This window comes from Triplophysa rosa, linkage group LG1, assembly GCF_024868665.1.
Source record: "Triplophysa rosa linkage group LG1, Trosa_1v2, whole genome shotgun sequence".
Lineage (NCBI taxonomy): Eukaryota > Metazoa > Chordata > Actinopteri > Cypriniformes > Nemacheilidae > Triplophysa > Triplophysa rosa.
Genome location: NC_079890.1, coordinates 12,702,453 through 12,717,725, shown reverse-complemented (window position 1 = coordinate 12,717,725; position 15,273 = coordinate 12,702,453). Strand labels below are relative to the sequence as shown.

The 15,273-nt window shown below is 38.8% G+C and overlaps 2 protein-coding genes across 2 annotated transcripts in view; one reads left to right on the top strand and one right to left on the bottom strand.

Moving 5' to 3' along the window:
- The first annotated feature begins 231 nt into the window (after nt 1-231).
- nat8l (N-acetyltransferase 8-like) lies at nt 232-11,659 on the top strand. Its single transcript, XM_057339451.1, has 3 exons — nt 232-1,764; nt 2,966-3,130; nt 5,823-11,659. The coding sequence occupies exons 1-3, from the start codon at nt 1,449-1,451 to the stop codon at nt 6,188-6,190; spliced, it is 849 nt and encodes a 282-aa protein (XP_057195434.1). The 5' UTR covers nt 232-1,448; the 3' UTR covers nt 6,191-11,659.
- A 1,033-nt stretch (nt 11,660-12,692) lies between these two features.
- Nucleotides 12,693-15,273, bottom strand: part of poln (polymerase (DNA directed) nu) — a 42,915-nt gene continuing 40,334 nt past the window's right edge. Inside the window, exons 23-25 of the mRNA XM_057363389.1 lie at nt 14,914-14,981; nt 14,733-14,794; nt 12,693-14,405 (exon numbers count right to left, since the gene is read on the bottom strand). Coding sequence (XP_057219372.1) covers nt 14,337-14,405; nt 14,733-14,794; nt 14,914-14,981 — 199 coding nt within the window. The 3' untranslated portion in view covers nt 12,693-14,336. The remainder of the gene's footprint in view (nt 14,406-14,732; nt 14,795-14,913; nt 14,982-15,273) is intronic.

Here is a 15,273-nt window from a genome sequence, read left to right as displayed (position 1 = left end):
GTTCTTGCATGCATGCTCTCAAACACTGTATCCTTATTAAATCAGTATACTTGTAAAATAATAATATACATAGTAGTATTAAGAACAGCATGCCTACAGTAGCTGTGCATTTGAGGATACACTGGGGAAATGAAAAAAAAAATGCAGTTCACGCCTCGCTAGGTTCTGCATGACACGCGCATGCCCGTGGGCATCACCAGCCTGCCCGCGTGCACAGCAGATGCTGAGAAAAAGATCGCGTCTTCAGGAGCCACAACACGCGTACATTAAGTTCGATATGTAGATGTCACATTCGCATTTGGATGCACGCAAAATACGCAGGATATACACGTTCAAACATTCGGGGAAAATGCGACTCTTCTACTCTCTAGGAGGGGCTGGGAGAGAGGGTGCGTGAGATCCAGTCTAAACTAGTTTTGTACAATACGATTGGAATGCGACCCATACAAATCGAGGCGATTTCTTTTTGGGCATCAGTCACGCATTAAGGCATCGTAAAGACATTTAAAGCTCGATAATGTCGTAATACGAAAAATGACCTTTAGCAGGTGCGTTGAATGTTTGTTGCATGTAAAGTTAATGATAAAATAAAACGTTCCTCGTGTGATATGGGAGAGGTATACATGTAAAACATCCCACAATTCGCGTTCCCCTGCATGCATTATTACTGTGGCATAGCCTATTGTTTAAACCATAAGAAAATAATAGAAAGAAACACAAAGGTCACAAGAAAAAAGGTGTGCTGTTTGAACTTAAATCGTCCGTAGTAACAGTGCAGCATATGTGTGTCACTCACACACTCAAAAAAGAAGCAATCAGCTGCACGTCGGTAAATGCAGACGGCAGAGAACGAACCTCTGACATCCGATCCAAGCATCAATATATGCACGCGCATCTTGTAAAATGTGTCAGACGGCCGTCACATACGGCGTTATGTGCTCACTAATGTTGCGCAGCTTTGTCTCATGCGGGAAAGCCGAGGCGTTTTATGACGTTGTCATCTACAAGAATATGCGGAGCTCGTGGCGAGACCTCGTGTGTTCCAAAGGCATCATAATCATATGAAGCCATCGGTTTACCCCGTTTCCGTACCCCTCCCCCAAAATACGCATATGAGGAATTTCGCCGGTGTGCTGACGGATGAAAAAAATACTGTTTTAAAAAGACAGACACTCTAGGGTGTTTCTTTTGTATTCTCGCCTCCCACCACTGTCATGTGACGCGGTGCTGCATCCAATCAGCGAGATGCAGAGAACGCCCACACCCTAGAATCTGAATGCGGGGTTTGGCGCATTATAAATACACCGTGATGCACCGGCAAGTCTTGGTCGCGGGGAAGCTCCGGGTTGCAGCAGTACATCAGTCTTTTTTCTTTCCATAACAAAGAAAACCATCATCCATCTTTTCCTTTTTTTCTCCCCAATTCCAGTTAATTTCAGGCCAGTTGCATGCATTGTTCGTCTCCCAAAATGGTTTGCGAGACAAAAATCGTTGCAGACGATCATGAGGCCATACCTGGGACCAAAAAAGATTCAATTATAGTTTCCTCCTCGCAAATGTGGACGTCCTCTTCTTCGCCTTCTCACAGTGCGCGCGAGAGTAAGGTGGAAAAACGGAACCAGGTTATTCGTGAATTTGAACGCTCAGACCATGAGATGGTGCGCCGGATCTTCAACGAGGGAATCATGGAGCGGATACCCAATTCGGCATTTCGGGGTATAAAACAGCAAACTCTAACCCAGTGTATCTATGCTCTCCTCACAGGTAGGTGGCAAAATTAAAGGTGTACGATGAGAGTAACGGTTTTCGTATTATTCATCTGTACCTCATTTAAAGTCACTGCGCATTTGAAATTAAACTCTGAACTGAAGTACATATATAACAATGAATTAATTTAATTAAAATCAAAGGAATCCTACCTAATTGGCCAACATAGAATCCCACCAATCCAACTACCTGAAAAAATGTTTTGCTTATAATGGTAACAGTTTTTCTTCGTACGTAATCTTTAAACAATTGACGCATTTTGCTAAAAAAAATCCCAGTAAATATGAAAAAAGAAGGCACAAATACAGCAGCAGTTTAGAGCATGCGGCATGCATTGCCGGTGAATGCGTGTGTGCGCGCGAGCCGAATGAATGAATGAATCCCGCGCGAGAGCACCAATGGCGCTGCGTTTCCTACATACGCCTCATGTGCACGAAAACTGTTGAATTCAGCTCGCATGTTGTGTTTTTTAACTGTTTGAGTCAACACTTAAAGTTTATCTAAAATATGATATTATTTCATGTTTTTATTTCTATGTTTACTAATGATGTTTTCAACCACAGGCTGTAACTGCTTTATGATCCGGCCAGACAGCAACCCATTTTACATTTGTGACACTGACAAAGTCGTCCAGTTACTACGGACCATTACAGAGCACGCAGCATCACTGTACTTTAAGAACACGACAATGATTCTTTGAAATAAGTTAAACTACCCATATAGACCAATTTTTAGTTTGCTTCGGTGACTTTAAATAAGCGCTGTAAAGACTCGCTGTAGGTATCTATGTTGACAGTAACAGTGCACATCGTGTAGTGGTAGCAGAATGTGTAGCTAGCGTGAAACATGCAATGAAGCGAGACAAGTGTGTTCTCAAGGGCGCCCTCTAGTGTCATTACGCGCACACTTGATGTCCATGGTTTTAGCTACAGCTATGCGGACACCATTATTATTATTCTGAAACGTTCAGGAGGTATAAAAAGGGCTATATTACTTTGAAAGGGTTGTTTTACAGGACACACGGTTAAATCAGTCGTTTTTCCATTACGCATTACATCCCATTGGCCTGGTCGGGGTCGTATTGTTCTGCACACTGCTACTCTGAATACATGTATGTTTGTCTCTCCTCTGCCAAAAATCAAACATTTGATTCTTTTTTCTGACAGGTGTCGTTTATTTTTCTTCCATTTCTCCATAGTAATGTGCTATGTTATGACCAAATCCTTCACACTGACCTTCTGCATGCCCTTTATTCTCATGGGAGCACGTTATTACTACAGCAGAAAAGTCATTCTCAACTACCTGGACTGCGCTCTGCACACCGACATGGCTGACATTGAGGCATATTACATGAAACCAACAGGTGAGGGTTTTTACACATACACACACACACACGCTTTTAAAAGTTTAGTTCACCCAAAAATAAGTCTGCCATTACTTATTAACCTCACGTTATTACGAACCTGTATGATTTTCCTTGTTCTGTGAAAATACAAAGCATGTTAGGGACACTGTTAATTTTCATTGCATATTTTTTCTATAAAAGTCACGAGGAGAGTAAATGAGAGAAATTTCTTTTTTGGGTATTCTATCCTGTAAACGAAGGATTGTTAAACACCACAAGATTTTGTAATCATTTCATGTCACTGTAACAAGTCATACATTTAGTATTTAATACAAATTTCTTTATACTATAATATTAACATGTAAATGTATAGTAATCTAAAAAGCTATATATAGTAAATTCAGATATATTGGGGTTCATGTCAAAAAGTTTCCCATCTACATACCGAGTTGCACACATTTGTCATCCAAAATAAATAAATGTGCCAAAAAACACAAGTGAAGGATTAATATAGCAACTATATTTTACCTCGAGAGAGAACACGTTCAATGTATGCAATTCTGACACCAGCCTTCTTAGACATTTATCATTTAGTCCCAGCATCAGCATCTGTATTACTGGGGTTAAATGCTGCACTCTTATAGGGCAGGAGGGATTAAATAGCTGATGTGCAGATTTTTAGTGCTGAAGACTCATAAAATATGCAGAAAGTCTTTCTCAGTTCTGCTTTGGATAACTGTCCAGAGTCACATGGCCCTATTGATTACCTGCTCGAAAAAATGCTGATACACTGAAACTGTATTGCGGCAACCTCAGAATTACAACCATCATTTTTGATCCCTGTCACCCACACAATAATAAAAATACTTCTGTCCTAATTGTGAGCACAAGCATTTCCAGTTTAGTGACAAACTGCATTTTTTATTACTCCGAGGAGAAGGAAATGCTTGCCAAAGCAGGTCCTTGCAGTTCACATCCTTGATTGATTAACTTTGGCCTGAGCATATATGCCCCGATTGAAATATTCCACTGCAAATAAGATTCCATTAGTCAAGGCTTAGATGGAACACCTTCAGAGACACTCGCCATTGATTGAAGGATGTCAAGAAATGATTTTAGACATGAAAAACAAGTAAATAAAAAAGCAGGTTGCCTTTTATGCGGTAACAAATGCTATAACACAACACGTCACATATGCATAGAAGCACTAGAGAGCACACACACAAAATAGCTCCCCATAGCTACAGACCACTCATGGTGTGTGAAGCCTATTAGATATTAGTATGTAAAGCAAGTTATAGATCAAGTATTAGCGTGGCTTTAAATACGACTGATGTCTAAAAGGAAGTACAGTTAAATATGTGATAAACTGACCTATCCAAATGAAGAAAAGACACAAGTCTGAACCAGTGATGACTTTTAATTATTTGCTATGAGTTTAATTTTCGAGGAAGGGCTTAGAATAGACTCTGTGCCCAAAATACCTACAACCTAATATATGAGGGTACTTATAATCACTGCATTAGTAGGTTCTTTTAGTCAAACATTGGTCGTCAGAATCACGCTGCCCAGAATTTCTGCGCGTCTGCAACGTACAGGCGTCTTATTGAGTCCAGCTGAAAGAGAGGATTGAAGACTTGGGTTAGGAAATGGGGGAAGGTGTGAATCAAAGCCCCGCTGTGAGTATGTATGGTAGTTTTGTGTAGTGGCAGCATGCAGACAAAGAATTCTCCCAAGGGATTTTCTCTCTTGCTATGCTAATGCGATATCCAGCATCTCTAAGGAGGGAATGTTAGACAAATATGTGGGCTAGCGGTCAGGGTGAGATGGATGCTTCTTTAATGCATTATTCGTCTATACTGACTGGCTTTTATAATACTATAATACTCGGTAACATACAGAATTCTAATGCATGTAGGCTATACACAATTTAAAGTCTTTTTTGATGTTAAAATTGCATATACATTTTTTAACGATGAAATGTATTTCTGCGTAAAAGTGAATTTACAGCATATGCGGCTATCATTGCTACTAGAAAATGTACTCATCATACAGCTGGGGTTGGGGTTATGCAAATGTATTGGTGTTCAACATCAAACCTAATGGGGGTGAAGCAGAACGTCCAGCCCTGCAGTGATTAATAGTCCTTAGCCCTGGAGCTCACGCTTTCATGACAGGACACTCACTGCAACATGACACAAAGAATAAATGACATTCACAATAAATTAGATTATGACATCACAATTGCACTTTTTCCAAAATCAAATGCAAGTCATTTAAGCATTTTCAAGGTACAGTACACCATTTGTGAAAAAAATGACACTCCTGGTTATATATAGCTTTTTATTGGATATTTTGAGAAATGTTTTAGTGGTTTGTGTCCATAAAAAGGAAGTCAATAGGGGGAAATGTTGTTTTTAGATTACCAACATTCTTCAAAATATCTTCTGTGTTCTGCAGAAGAAAAAAAGTAATACAGGTTTAGAATAACATGAGAGTAAATCAAGGAATGCCAAAGAAATCAATGGATTGTTTTACAACGAAGGAATTTAGAATATAAGACAAATTGATTTCAGTAGGTCTAGGACTGAATGGATTTAACGAGGTTAAAAAGGCTCTACATCATTAATCCAGAGGAGAATATCATCTGCAGAGTGTATAAACGCTTTCTTGCTTTAAGACAAATTGAATTTCTTTTTAAATCCGGCAGGTTCATGTTTCTGGGTGGCAGTTCTGCAAGGCCAAGTGGTGGGCATCGTGGCAGCTCAAGGCCGAGAAGAAGACAACACAGTGGAACTCCGTCGCATGTCTGTGGACTCTCGCTTCCGTGGAAAAGGCATCGCCAAAGCTCTGGGTCGACGCGTTCTAGAATTTGCCATGTTAAACAACTACTCGGCCGTGGTTCTGGGAACGACGGCAGTCAAGATGGCCGCCCACAAGCTGTATGAGTCATTGGGTTTCCGGCGAGTGGGAGAGACTGAGGACTACACGCTGCCAGGGATGACCCGCTCACCGCTGGAGAGGCTCTTCTTCCAGATTCGCTACAGCCGGTACAGATTACAGCTTCACGAAGAGTGAGAGACAGAAAGTTAACATAAATGTGAAAGATAGAATATAAACAACGCCGCCGGCAATGACCCTGAACCATCCGCTGACCTGGTCCTTTTCTACCTATTTATTTATGTTGTTTTCCAACAATTTTATTTTTTTATGCTCATTTTTAATGGATGTTTCATTCCTTTTATCACACTAAAAATGTCTCTTTTCATGTTCATCTTTACACCCTAAAACACCATATCCAAGTCCAGTAATGTTGTTTGGATCAAAATACGTTTCTTCAGTGAACTTTCTTTAAAACACGAAAATCAAACGAGACATCTTATTTCTGCCTCTGACGCTTTTCCAAGCCATCTTAAGAGCCAATCCATAAAGTAGCAAATATCACTTCAAAACAGTTCATGAAGTAGTGGACGTAGGGACTGGAGGTAGAAAAGTTTGATCCACCTTTTCTGAGGAAATACCGAAGAACGTGTCTGAACCATCAAACAGCAGCAGTCTGGTAGGAACTGTAAGTCTGTCCGAAGCACAGCATGTCTTTTCTAACTGTCTGTGCTCCCCTTGTGTCTATCAGTCACAACTTTGTAGCATAGTCTTTGTTTCCATGTTGGTCGAGCATGTTCTTTGTGTTGAGCTCGAGCAGCAACCTTCCGGTCTCTCTCGTGAAACCAACACGGAAGTGACTTAAACTGCAATTCATTGACTGGCCGCTAGAGACTGGCTCCAAAACAGAGCAGAATCTCATTGAGCCCCATGTTAAAATGCCCAACTTTATAGCAGAAAAAAACATGTTTACAGCCTGGTACAAAAATGATTTTGGTCTATATAGCTAATTTTGCCTTCATGACAACTGTGATGGGGGTGAATTTTTTTATAACTCATCCGTTTAAATTATATTAAGCCTTAACATTCTGCTTAATTAAGGGCGTGGCCACTTGAGTGACAAGTGGTTTCATCAACCAGGCACCTCAGCTCCACCCACATCCCGCCTTTTTTATTATCCGGGAGTGACGTGCTGCCAAGATGGCGACAACAGGCTCCGCCCACTTTAGGCTTCAAAATTGCTATTCACAAACCCACTGTTGACGTCGAGGACACTACGTCCATGTTTTATACAGTCTATGGTTGAGCTACAGTACCAACATTAAAAAAATCTGTAAGTTATTTCATGGTAAATATAAAAGAAAATCTTTCATTTGCAGTGAATTTAAGCTTACAGATATAATTACTGTTAAAAATCGAAATTAACCTGAAATATGATTATAAGTATGTGAATGTACACTCATTTCCTATGCATTCAAATTCATAAATCAGAATTTTAACACACTCCAATTTGTGTACTGGGGTTAAATAAAGCTTTAAAAAGTACTTAATTAAACTTATGTATACTTTGCGGATAGCGTCACCATTTAGGGTTAAAATCTGAATTGTCGTAATGCTTTAATGCAATATTCAAAATATGATGATCAAAATTAGAATAAAATGCGAACAGGTATGAAGCGTATTTAAAATGATCTTGGGCGACATAACAGAAGCAATATGATGGAACATAAATTCAACTGAGCACAAATCTAAATTTGGATAAATGTTCAAATCAAACTGTATGAGTATACAATATATGACTTTATATCCTGCAACTATTCAATATGTATATGAAAAACGTTTTAATACATATATACACAACATACCCATAATCTCTCTCCGTCTCCATCTTCCTATTATAGTACCAGCAGAGTAAGAGATACAAACCACAATGAGCCTCATCTGTGACATACTGTTGTATAAAGTAAAAAAAACTAAATGTGATAAGAAATATATATACAAAGAAGTAACATGTAGTGCAAAAAAAACATGAACCTCACCAGTTTTCCTTGACTTGACTTTAACCCCACCCCCATCCAAAAATCTGACTGCAACCCTGGGCCAGACCCCTCCCTCCCTTACGTCCCCACCCTTTAACCCAAGCCCCCTTTCTGCATGCCCCACTTTTTGCACTGCCTTTTTCGTCCGAGCTTGTACTACCCCATACTTCCCTCGGTGATGTCACAGTAGCAGTGTGGAGATTATGGGCGTGTCTTAGAATGTGACGTGGGCGGGGTCAACCAAATAATAGGATTACCCACCAGTTTGCTGCTTCAATGACATCACAGTTGCCAACAGTAGAATGCAAGAGCAATGCAAGTGTGTGGCATGCCTTTGTACCTGGTTTGTGCGTACAGTGCCTGCCCTGGAAAATAACTAAACTATATTTAAAACTATGTAAAACAAGCTTCTTTTTTTAAACGGAACATATACCAAACGTGTGTGCTTCATTGTTCAAAGAAGTTGTTGTTGCATGAAACGTCTTTGAAGGAAAATGAGCAAGAAAACACTATCTTTCACATGGCAAGTCTTAAAAGTGGAACTGTTACTTTTATTTCATTTAAGTTTATTCTAAAATACTTGATTGTTCTGTCGTTTTAGAATATGGTGAGATGTCCTTTTCTAGAGTAAGAAGCCCATGTTTGTATTAACCAATGATAGAATGCACTGTTTTGATAAAGGATTAGCCGAGGAAGGACATTCCTAAATTAGCCATGTGGGTTGACAATGAATAAGGCACCAAAACAGCAATTTCAGACACTTTAAAGACACAGATTTGCCAGTCGAACTAGACAAACTAGCATTCACCTGTCTCCCTTAAAACAGACCACATGATAAATGTTCAGTGAAACTGCATTTGAGTGGAAATTGAGTGGAAAGGTTGGGCTGATAAAAAAATGAAGTGAAGTGATGTTGTTCACACCATCAGTATGAACGTTGCCTGCGTAAGCATAAAGCTAATAAGCAACAGATTCCACATATCTGAGATATTTACTATGTAAGGTTTTCAGAATCATTTGTGTGCTGTTCTGTTACAAAGTATTGCATGAAAATATGAATGCGGAAATCATCTCATACTCTATAGCCTAACCCTATCAGGTACAGTATACATTTGGAATGAATTAATTCAAGGTTCATATTGACAGAAAACCACACAAATGGTATTTATCGCTCATTAGTCTTAATAGGATCAACCACAGTCCTGGCAGATGTGAATGTACACGGAAATCAGTAATGTATTACGTTTTTCAAAGATCCAGATTTGAACGGTGATGTATTTTGGACCTTTTGCCGCGAGTGTTATTCTGCTGTAAGGCAAATGCCTTGACTTTAAAAGCGTATTATTCTGAATGCAGTTAGCATGGGGTTGGGAATTTCCAGTATAAGGTGCATGTATTGTTACCAGAGCCTTACTGTAATGCTAAAATTGCAAGCAAGTGCAAGAACACTGATCACTGCTCGGGTTAACTAAATCTGTTGACCAGCCCTGATCATGCCACTAGTTTTGCACACGCTAAGACTTTTGCACACGCTAAAGGCTCAACTAAATAGGATGTACGTGTGCAGTTTGTGCGAAGGACGCTGGGTGAAGGGTTTAGATCGATACCTCAGAAGCAACCGAAACAGTCAAAGGTCTCATTAGATAACAAACGGCTGCTGAATGTTTCTGCAATTTGTATGCTGAAAGTTTTCAAGTGATCGAGACTGTTCTGACGGAAGTATAATAAAACTGGGGTTTTACCCATGAGGAAGCAAAGTGCAGTTTTTGTATATACATTTCTAGGGTGTGGGTTAAAGAGAAAGGTTGAAAGTTCTCAATGATTAATTTACCTCGGATAGCTGCTACATGAATGGAGGGGTGGAGATGGGAAGATGCACAATGCCAGATATTGTCTTGTGTCATCACGGTGACTCTGTATGTGATAGTGTGGAGTAGCTCTCCCTTCATATTTCTAATTGAAAGCACTTGCAGCATATTTGAGTAATTGTTTTATTGGTTATTTTGTTATTTTTTTGGCTAAGGGTGTCCCGTATGCTTATGATCCATTATAATGTATTAATATTATTTTAGTAGAGTTACATTTGCCAAAGTTGAGCTGTTTGCTGTATTTCATTCTTTTGCTCTTCGATTTTGAAATGTACAGTCGTTGCAATGACTCCATATTTGTAGGACAGATTTGGAAATCAAGCCCACGTGCCATTTAATTAAGCAATAATGCAAAGTATCACAGTTGAAAAATAACATGATCCATGAGATATAAAAAAACCTGGACTTAAAAGTGTTCAAATGATGCAAAGATGTTCAATCCCTCATACTTTACTGGTGACAGTCACAATTATGTTATTAGTATTGGCACAGCAACATCAACGCAGGCAAGCCAAGGTGTGAATGTGAATTTTGTTTGTATATTCTTATTATTTTATATGTCATTGTTTCTAATTACAACTAACATGTTTAACATGTTGCATCTTTAAGACGAATTCTTCAGTTTACTGTGGCCTGTTGTGTTGTACTGATCCAAAGCCCATAAAAGCGAACACGTTTGACCGAGTGATGTAAAGGACCTCTGAAAGTTACGCCGAGCTCTGACGCGTTATTGGTCAATCTCAATTCCACAGGACTCAAACAGTCTGCTTCAGTGATCGAAACCAGAATCAACTCCACCGATTTCCCAAATGGCGCAACACGCACAGGTTCATATGAAGCTTTTATGATTTTATGGAAAATAAAGAACAATTAACCTTTTTTATTAACATTTTAATATGTGTAAAGTGTAATTTACTGTAAATAGCATCTGGGGACATTTTGTGATCATTTTGTATCAAAAACTATATAAAGATAATGATTTTAAGATCTTTACAAAAACGGAAAAAAAAACGACACTCTTTGGGAAACAACTGCAAACTGAGTTTCCAATATCTATAATCAACTCACATTTGTGCCAATTAGAGCAAAGCAACTTTCAGAGTCCCTGCCATCCTCTCAGCACTGAGTTTATAAGGGGGCATCCGAACTGTAGGTGAATGTCTGTTACGGGTAAATCCCTGGGAAATGTATGGCACTTATGAGGTAATTTTACAAGATTGCTGTAATACTTCTTTGTTTCAGTCCACATGTTTACAAGGTGTAAGTTGGCATTATTTGTTCCTATCATGTCAGCATGCCGAACAGTTTCAGTCATTGGCTGCTTGTAACTGTAGAGACAAACCCACCCAAAGCACAGCAGGGAAATGATATGCAGCCCTACATAGGAGTGGGGTCAGTTGCCACAATTGGGGGTGTGTCTAGTGTAGGGGTGGGTGTGGCATAACAATAAAGAGTGGGTGTAAAGAGGTTTGAGGTTTTCAGCGTGGCAAATCTGACCTTGCTTTACCTGTTTGGTTGCAGTGATCACCTGATGGTTCTTTGAGTCTGAAATCATTGTACAGCCTTGATTTATTTTAATTTTCTTGAAGGTTTTGTTGATTGTTTTTAACTGCTGTTTACTTGCCCCCCTTTTTCTCTTTTCCTTTCATTTCCTTAATACACAGGAACTTTGTAAAGATGTAAAGAGAAGTTTTCCTGATTTATGGAAGAAAGGGATGTAAATACTGTATTAATTAAAGGTGCGATGCATAAAGCTTGTACACATTTGTCTGGGCAAGTTTTGAAAGCAACAAGATACCTACACACACCAAGGGCCAGATGTATCAAACAGGGCAAAATAGCACGAGAGCGCAACTTCAAAAAAGCGCATACGAGACTGGAGATTTCTGTGGGTGATTTACTAGAAAGGCGCACATTAAAAAACACAGGCACAAAATCTCATAATGGCCATCTAGTAAGAGCCAAATTAGCGCAGGGTTTAAGACATGCTTAGTTGGCCGCTAAATAAAGCCGCAAGTACCAGTACAATGACGAGCACAAACCTTAGTAAATTCCGTTGCGTGATTCATTTAAATACAGCTATTTTCGCCTTTTCAGCACTAATTTTCACAACGTGTCTTTAGTAAATACAGACAGTATTTTTTATGCCAAAAGAGCCGTTTGCTCTGCAGTAAACTGTTAGTAAATCTGGCCTCAAGTTACACAAATTTTGCATGTTAATTAAATTAATTAAATGTTAAATATTAACATGCTTTAACATGCGTTTATGTCACACTATTTAACACATTGTGTGTTGATTTTGTGTAAAATAAATGAAATATCATAAAGATGTGTTCAGTTAAGGACAACACAAGTGTGTTTGATGTGTTGTTTTAACACAACTGTTTTAGTGTACTTTTGAAATGTTTAAAGGCCTACTCTACCCAAAAATGAAAACTCTGTCATCATTTACTCACCCTCAAGTTGTTCCAGACCTGTATAAATGTCTTTGTTCTGCTAAACACAAAGGGGGATATTTTGAAGAATGTTAGCAATTTTCAGTTCTGGGACATCATTGACTACCATAGTAGGAAAAATTTAAATGGAAGTCAAAGGTGCCCCACAACTGTTTGCTTTCCTAAATTCTTCAAAATGTCTAATTTTGTATTAAACAGAACAAAAAAACATACAATATTGTTTCTACTATGGTAGTGAATGATGTCCCAGAACTGAAAATAGCTAACGTTGTTCCAAAATATCTTTCTTTGTGTTCAACAGAACAAAGAAATGTATACAGGTTTGGAAAAACTTGAGGGTGAATAAATGGTGATAGAATTTTCATTTTTGGGTGAACTGTCCCTTTAAATACTGTGTTGTCAAAGTTGACAAGCACTTTTTAATACTTTTATTCGTTACATTTTTTTGCAAAACCCAGTGACAAGCGTGACTAATAATAATGATTTATTATTATTTTTTAAATCACGAAATATGGAGATACATGGCTCTCACTAAATCCTTGGTGTTTCGAGTCTGTCGTCATCATGCGGCCTTGTTTTTTTGGCAAGATCAAGGAGGAGCATGGGTAATTTACATGGTTAGGTTAGTGTAAGGGTTTAGTAAGACACGAAACACCAAGGATTTAGTCAAAACCAACAAGCCACGCTCACGGATCTGACTCGAAACACCAAGGATTTAGTGAGAGCCGTTTCAGAAGGACAGCAGCGATATATCTAGAGCCACCAAATGATTAATTGCATCCAGACTAAAAACTTGTGTTTATATAAAGTATGTCTGTTTACTGTGCACATTAACTCTGTATTTATAAACGCGTACACATGTATACATATCTGGAAAATATTACATGTATGTGTATGTTAATGTTTCTATAAATACGAAATTACTATGCACAGCACACACACATATTATCTAAACACATTTTTTTATTCTGGATGTAATTAATCGTCATTAATCGTTTGACAGCCCTAATATACACATTATATTCTTTAAAAAAATGCAAACGCATAACTAACAATACCTAACACATTCCATAGCAAAATCCTCTCCTAACCAAATCTCAGTGATAGGATAATTGCTCCAAACAAAGCATTAGTAATGAATATGTGTGAAGAAACACCATGATGCAGTCGGGTAAATGTGGGAGGTTCATGAATATGTGTGTCAGACCGTTAAGAACAGGCTTTCAGGGATATCATGACATTATTACAGCCATCTCAGCCTCTAAAAATACAACAGCAACAATGGAACAATTTTTAAAGGTGTGTACTTGTGTTAATAGGAAGCATTCTGTGGGGTCATCACAGCACAGACACAAAATCGGGCCATCGTGTTTACCAGAGAGATGCTAGGCTGTCTACACACACAAGTAATGCAAGGACAGTGGACTGCAGCTGCTAAATTAGGAATTGGAAGAGATAAGATTAACAGGTTTCAAATGGAGTGAGTAAGACTCACTTAATAAGGACCGAGTTTATTCAAATTCATCAGGAGACAGAGGTTCCATTACATTGGCTGAGAGACAGATAGCAGTGACACAAGCTCGTGCTTCAGTAATACATTTGAAATTACGCCCATCGGTATATTAAACATCTGAGAACCACATTGAACTCGTAAATCATACTTGTCTACTGAATAAATAGAAATACGGTATAAAGTGAACAGTTTAGCCAATATAAGGGTGTAAAGAAAAAAAAACATTACAGATTTAAGGGAACTCTAAGTGATACTACAGTGTGAGGAACCGTATAATCCAACAGTGCAACAATAAAGGATAAAAAGGAATCAGCGGAAGATAAAGAAGCCCCCAAAAATGGAACTGGTTCGATCCAGATCGCTCCGGATACGTCAACGGGAAGAATAAGGAGCTGCAGCTGCTCGGTTACCATAGCGATGGGATGGCGAAGAAGAGCAAGAGACTCGGGGAGAAGTAGCTGCAGTGGTTCACAAGAGGTTCATCTCACACATTGAGCCCCATGACTGTCCTGTAGACACCGAGACTTTAAGGGGCACCTGAACAAAGAGAGAACTAACCTGTGATAATGATCATTATATCCCCTACATCCCCTGACCTACATCTACTGCCTCATTCGGCCTTACTGTAATGCAAGCCAGGCTTAAAATGGGGAGGCTGACAGGAAATGCAATTAGGTTACCAGTAAAACATTGTGACAGTGAATAGCTTTCGTGTACAGTGAACAGATCTGTTTGATAGCCTTTCTGATATGATTAAGGCTTCTATTGGCAATCGGAATGTGTCTGAGATTTTTCAGATGACTGAATTTTATGTGCTGAGCTAAAAAAAATTGTAATTTACATGAAGCGTGGGTGCTCACTTACGGAGAGACTCACTCCTAAACTTTCGATGTGCTGAAGGGATTCCATGGTCTTCTTAACCAATACTGTTCAACATATTATAATACATATATGAAAAACACATTTTATTTTATTTTGACACTGGTCTACAACAAGAATCAAGATATATGACTTCAATATTCTTATAACAGAGGGACCCCCTCACCAGCAAACTCATTGACTTGTGCGATCTCCACTTCAAACAGCAGCTCATCGTGGATCTGAGCCACCAACCTGAAAACAACAGAACTATCAATCCAACACAGAGCTATAACCGGGTCATGACCACCAATCCATGATGTATATAGATTCAGGAGTGTAATCGCATTATTACATTAGATGTTTCGGTAAAAGGCTCTACATTCTCTGCATTCTATCTTAATAGTTAAAGAAAGGAATTGTGGGAAAAAGAGGGGAGGGGTGCATTGCTCTTAACAAAGATAAATGTCTGTAATATAAACAGGGGAAGTGATTCACACAGATAAGCTGAGGGAAGAGACACATAGAAAAGCATTAAAGTCAAAAT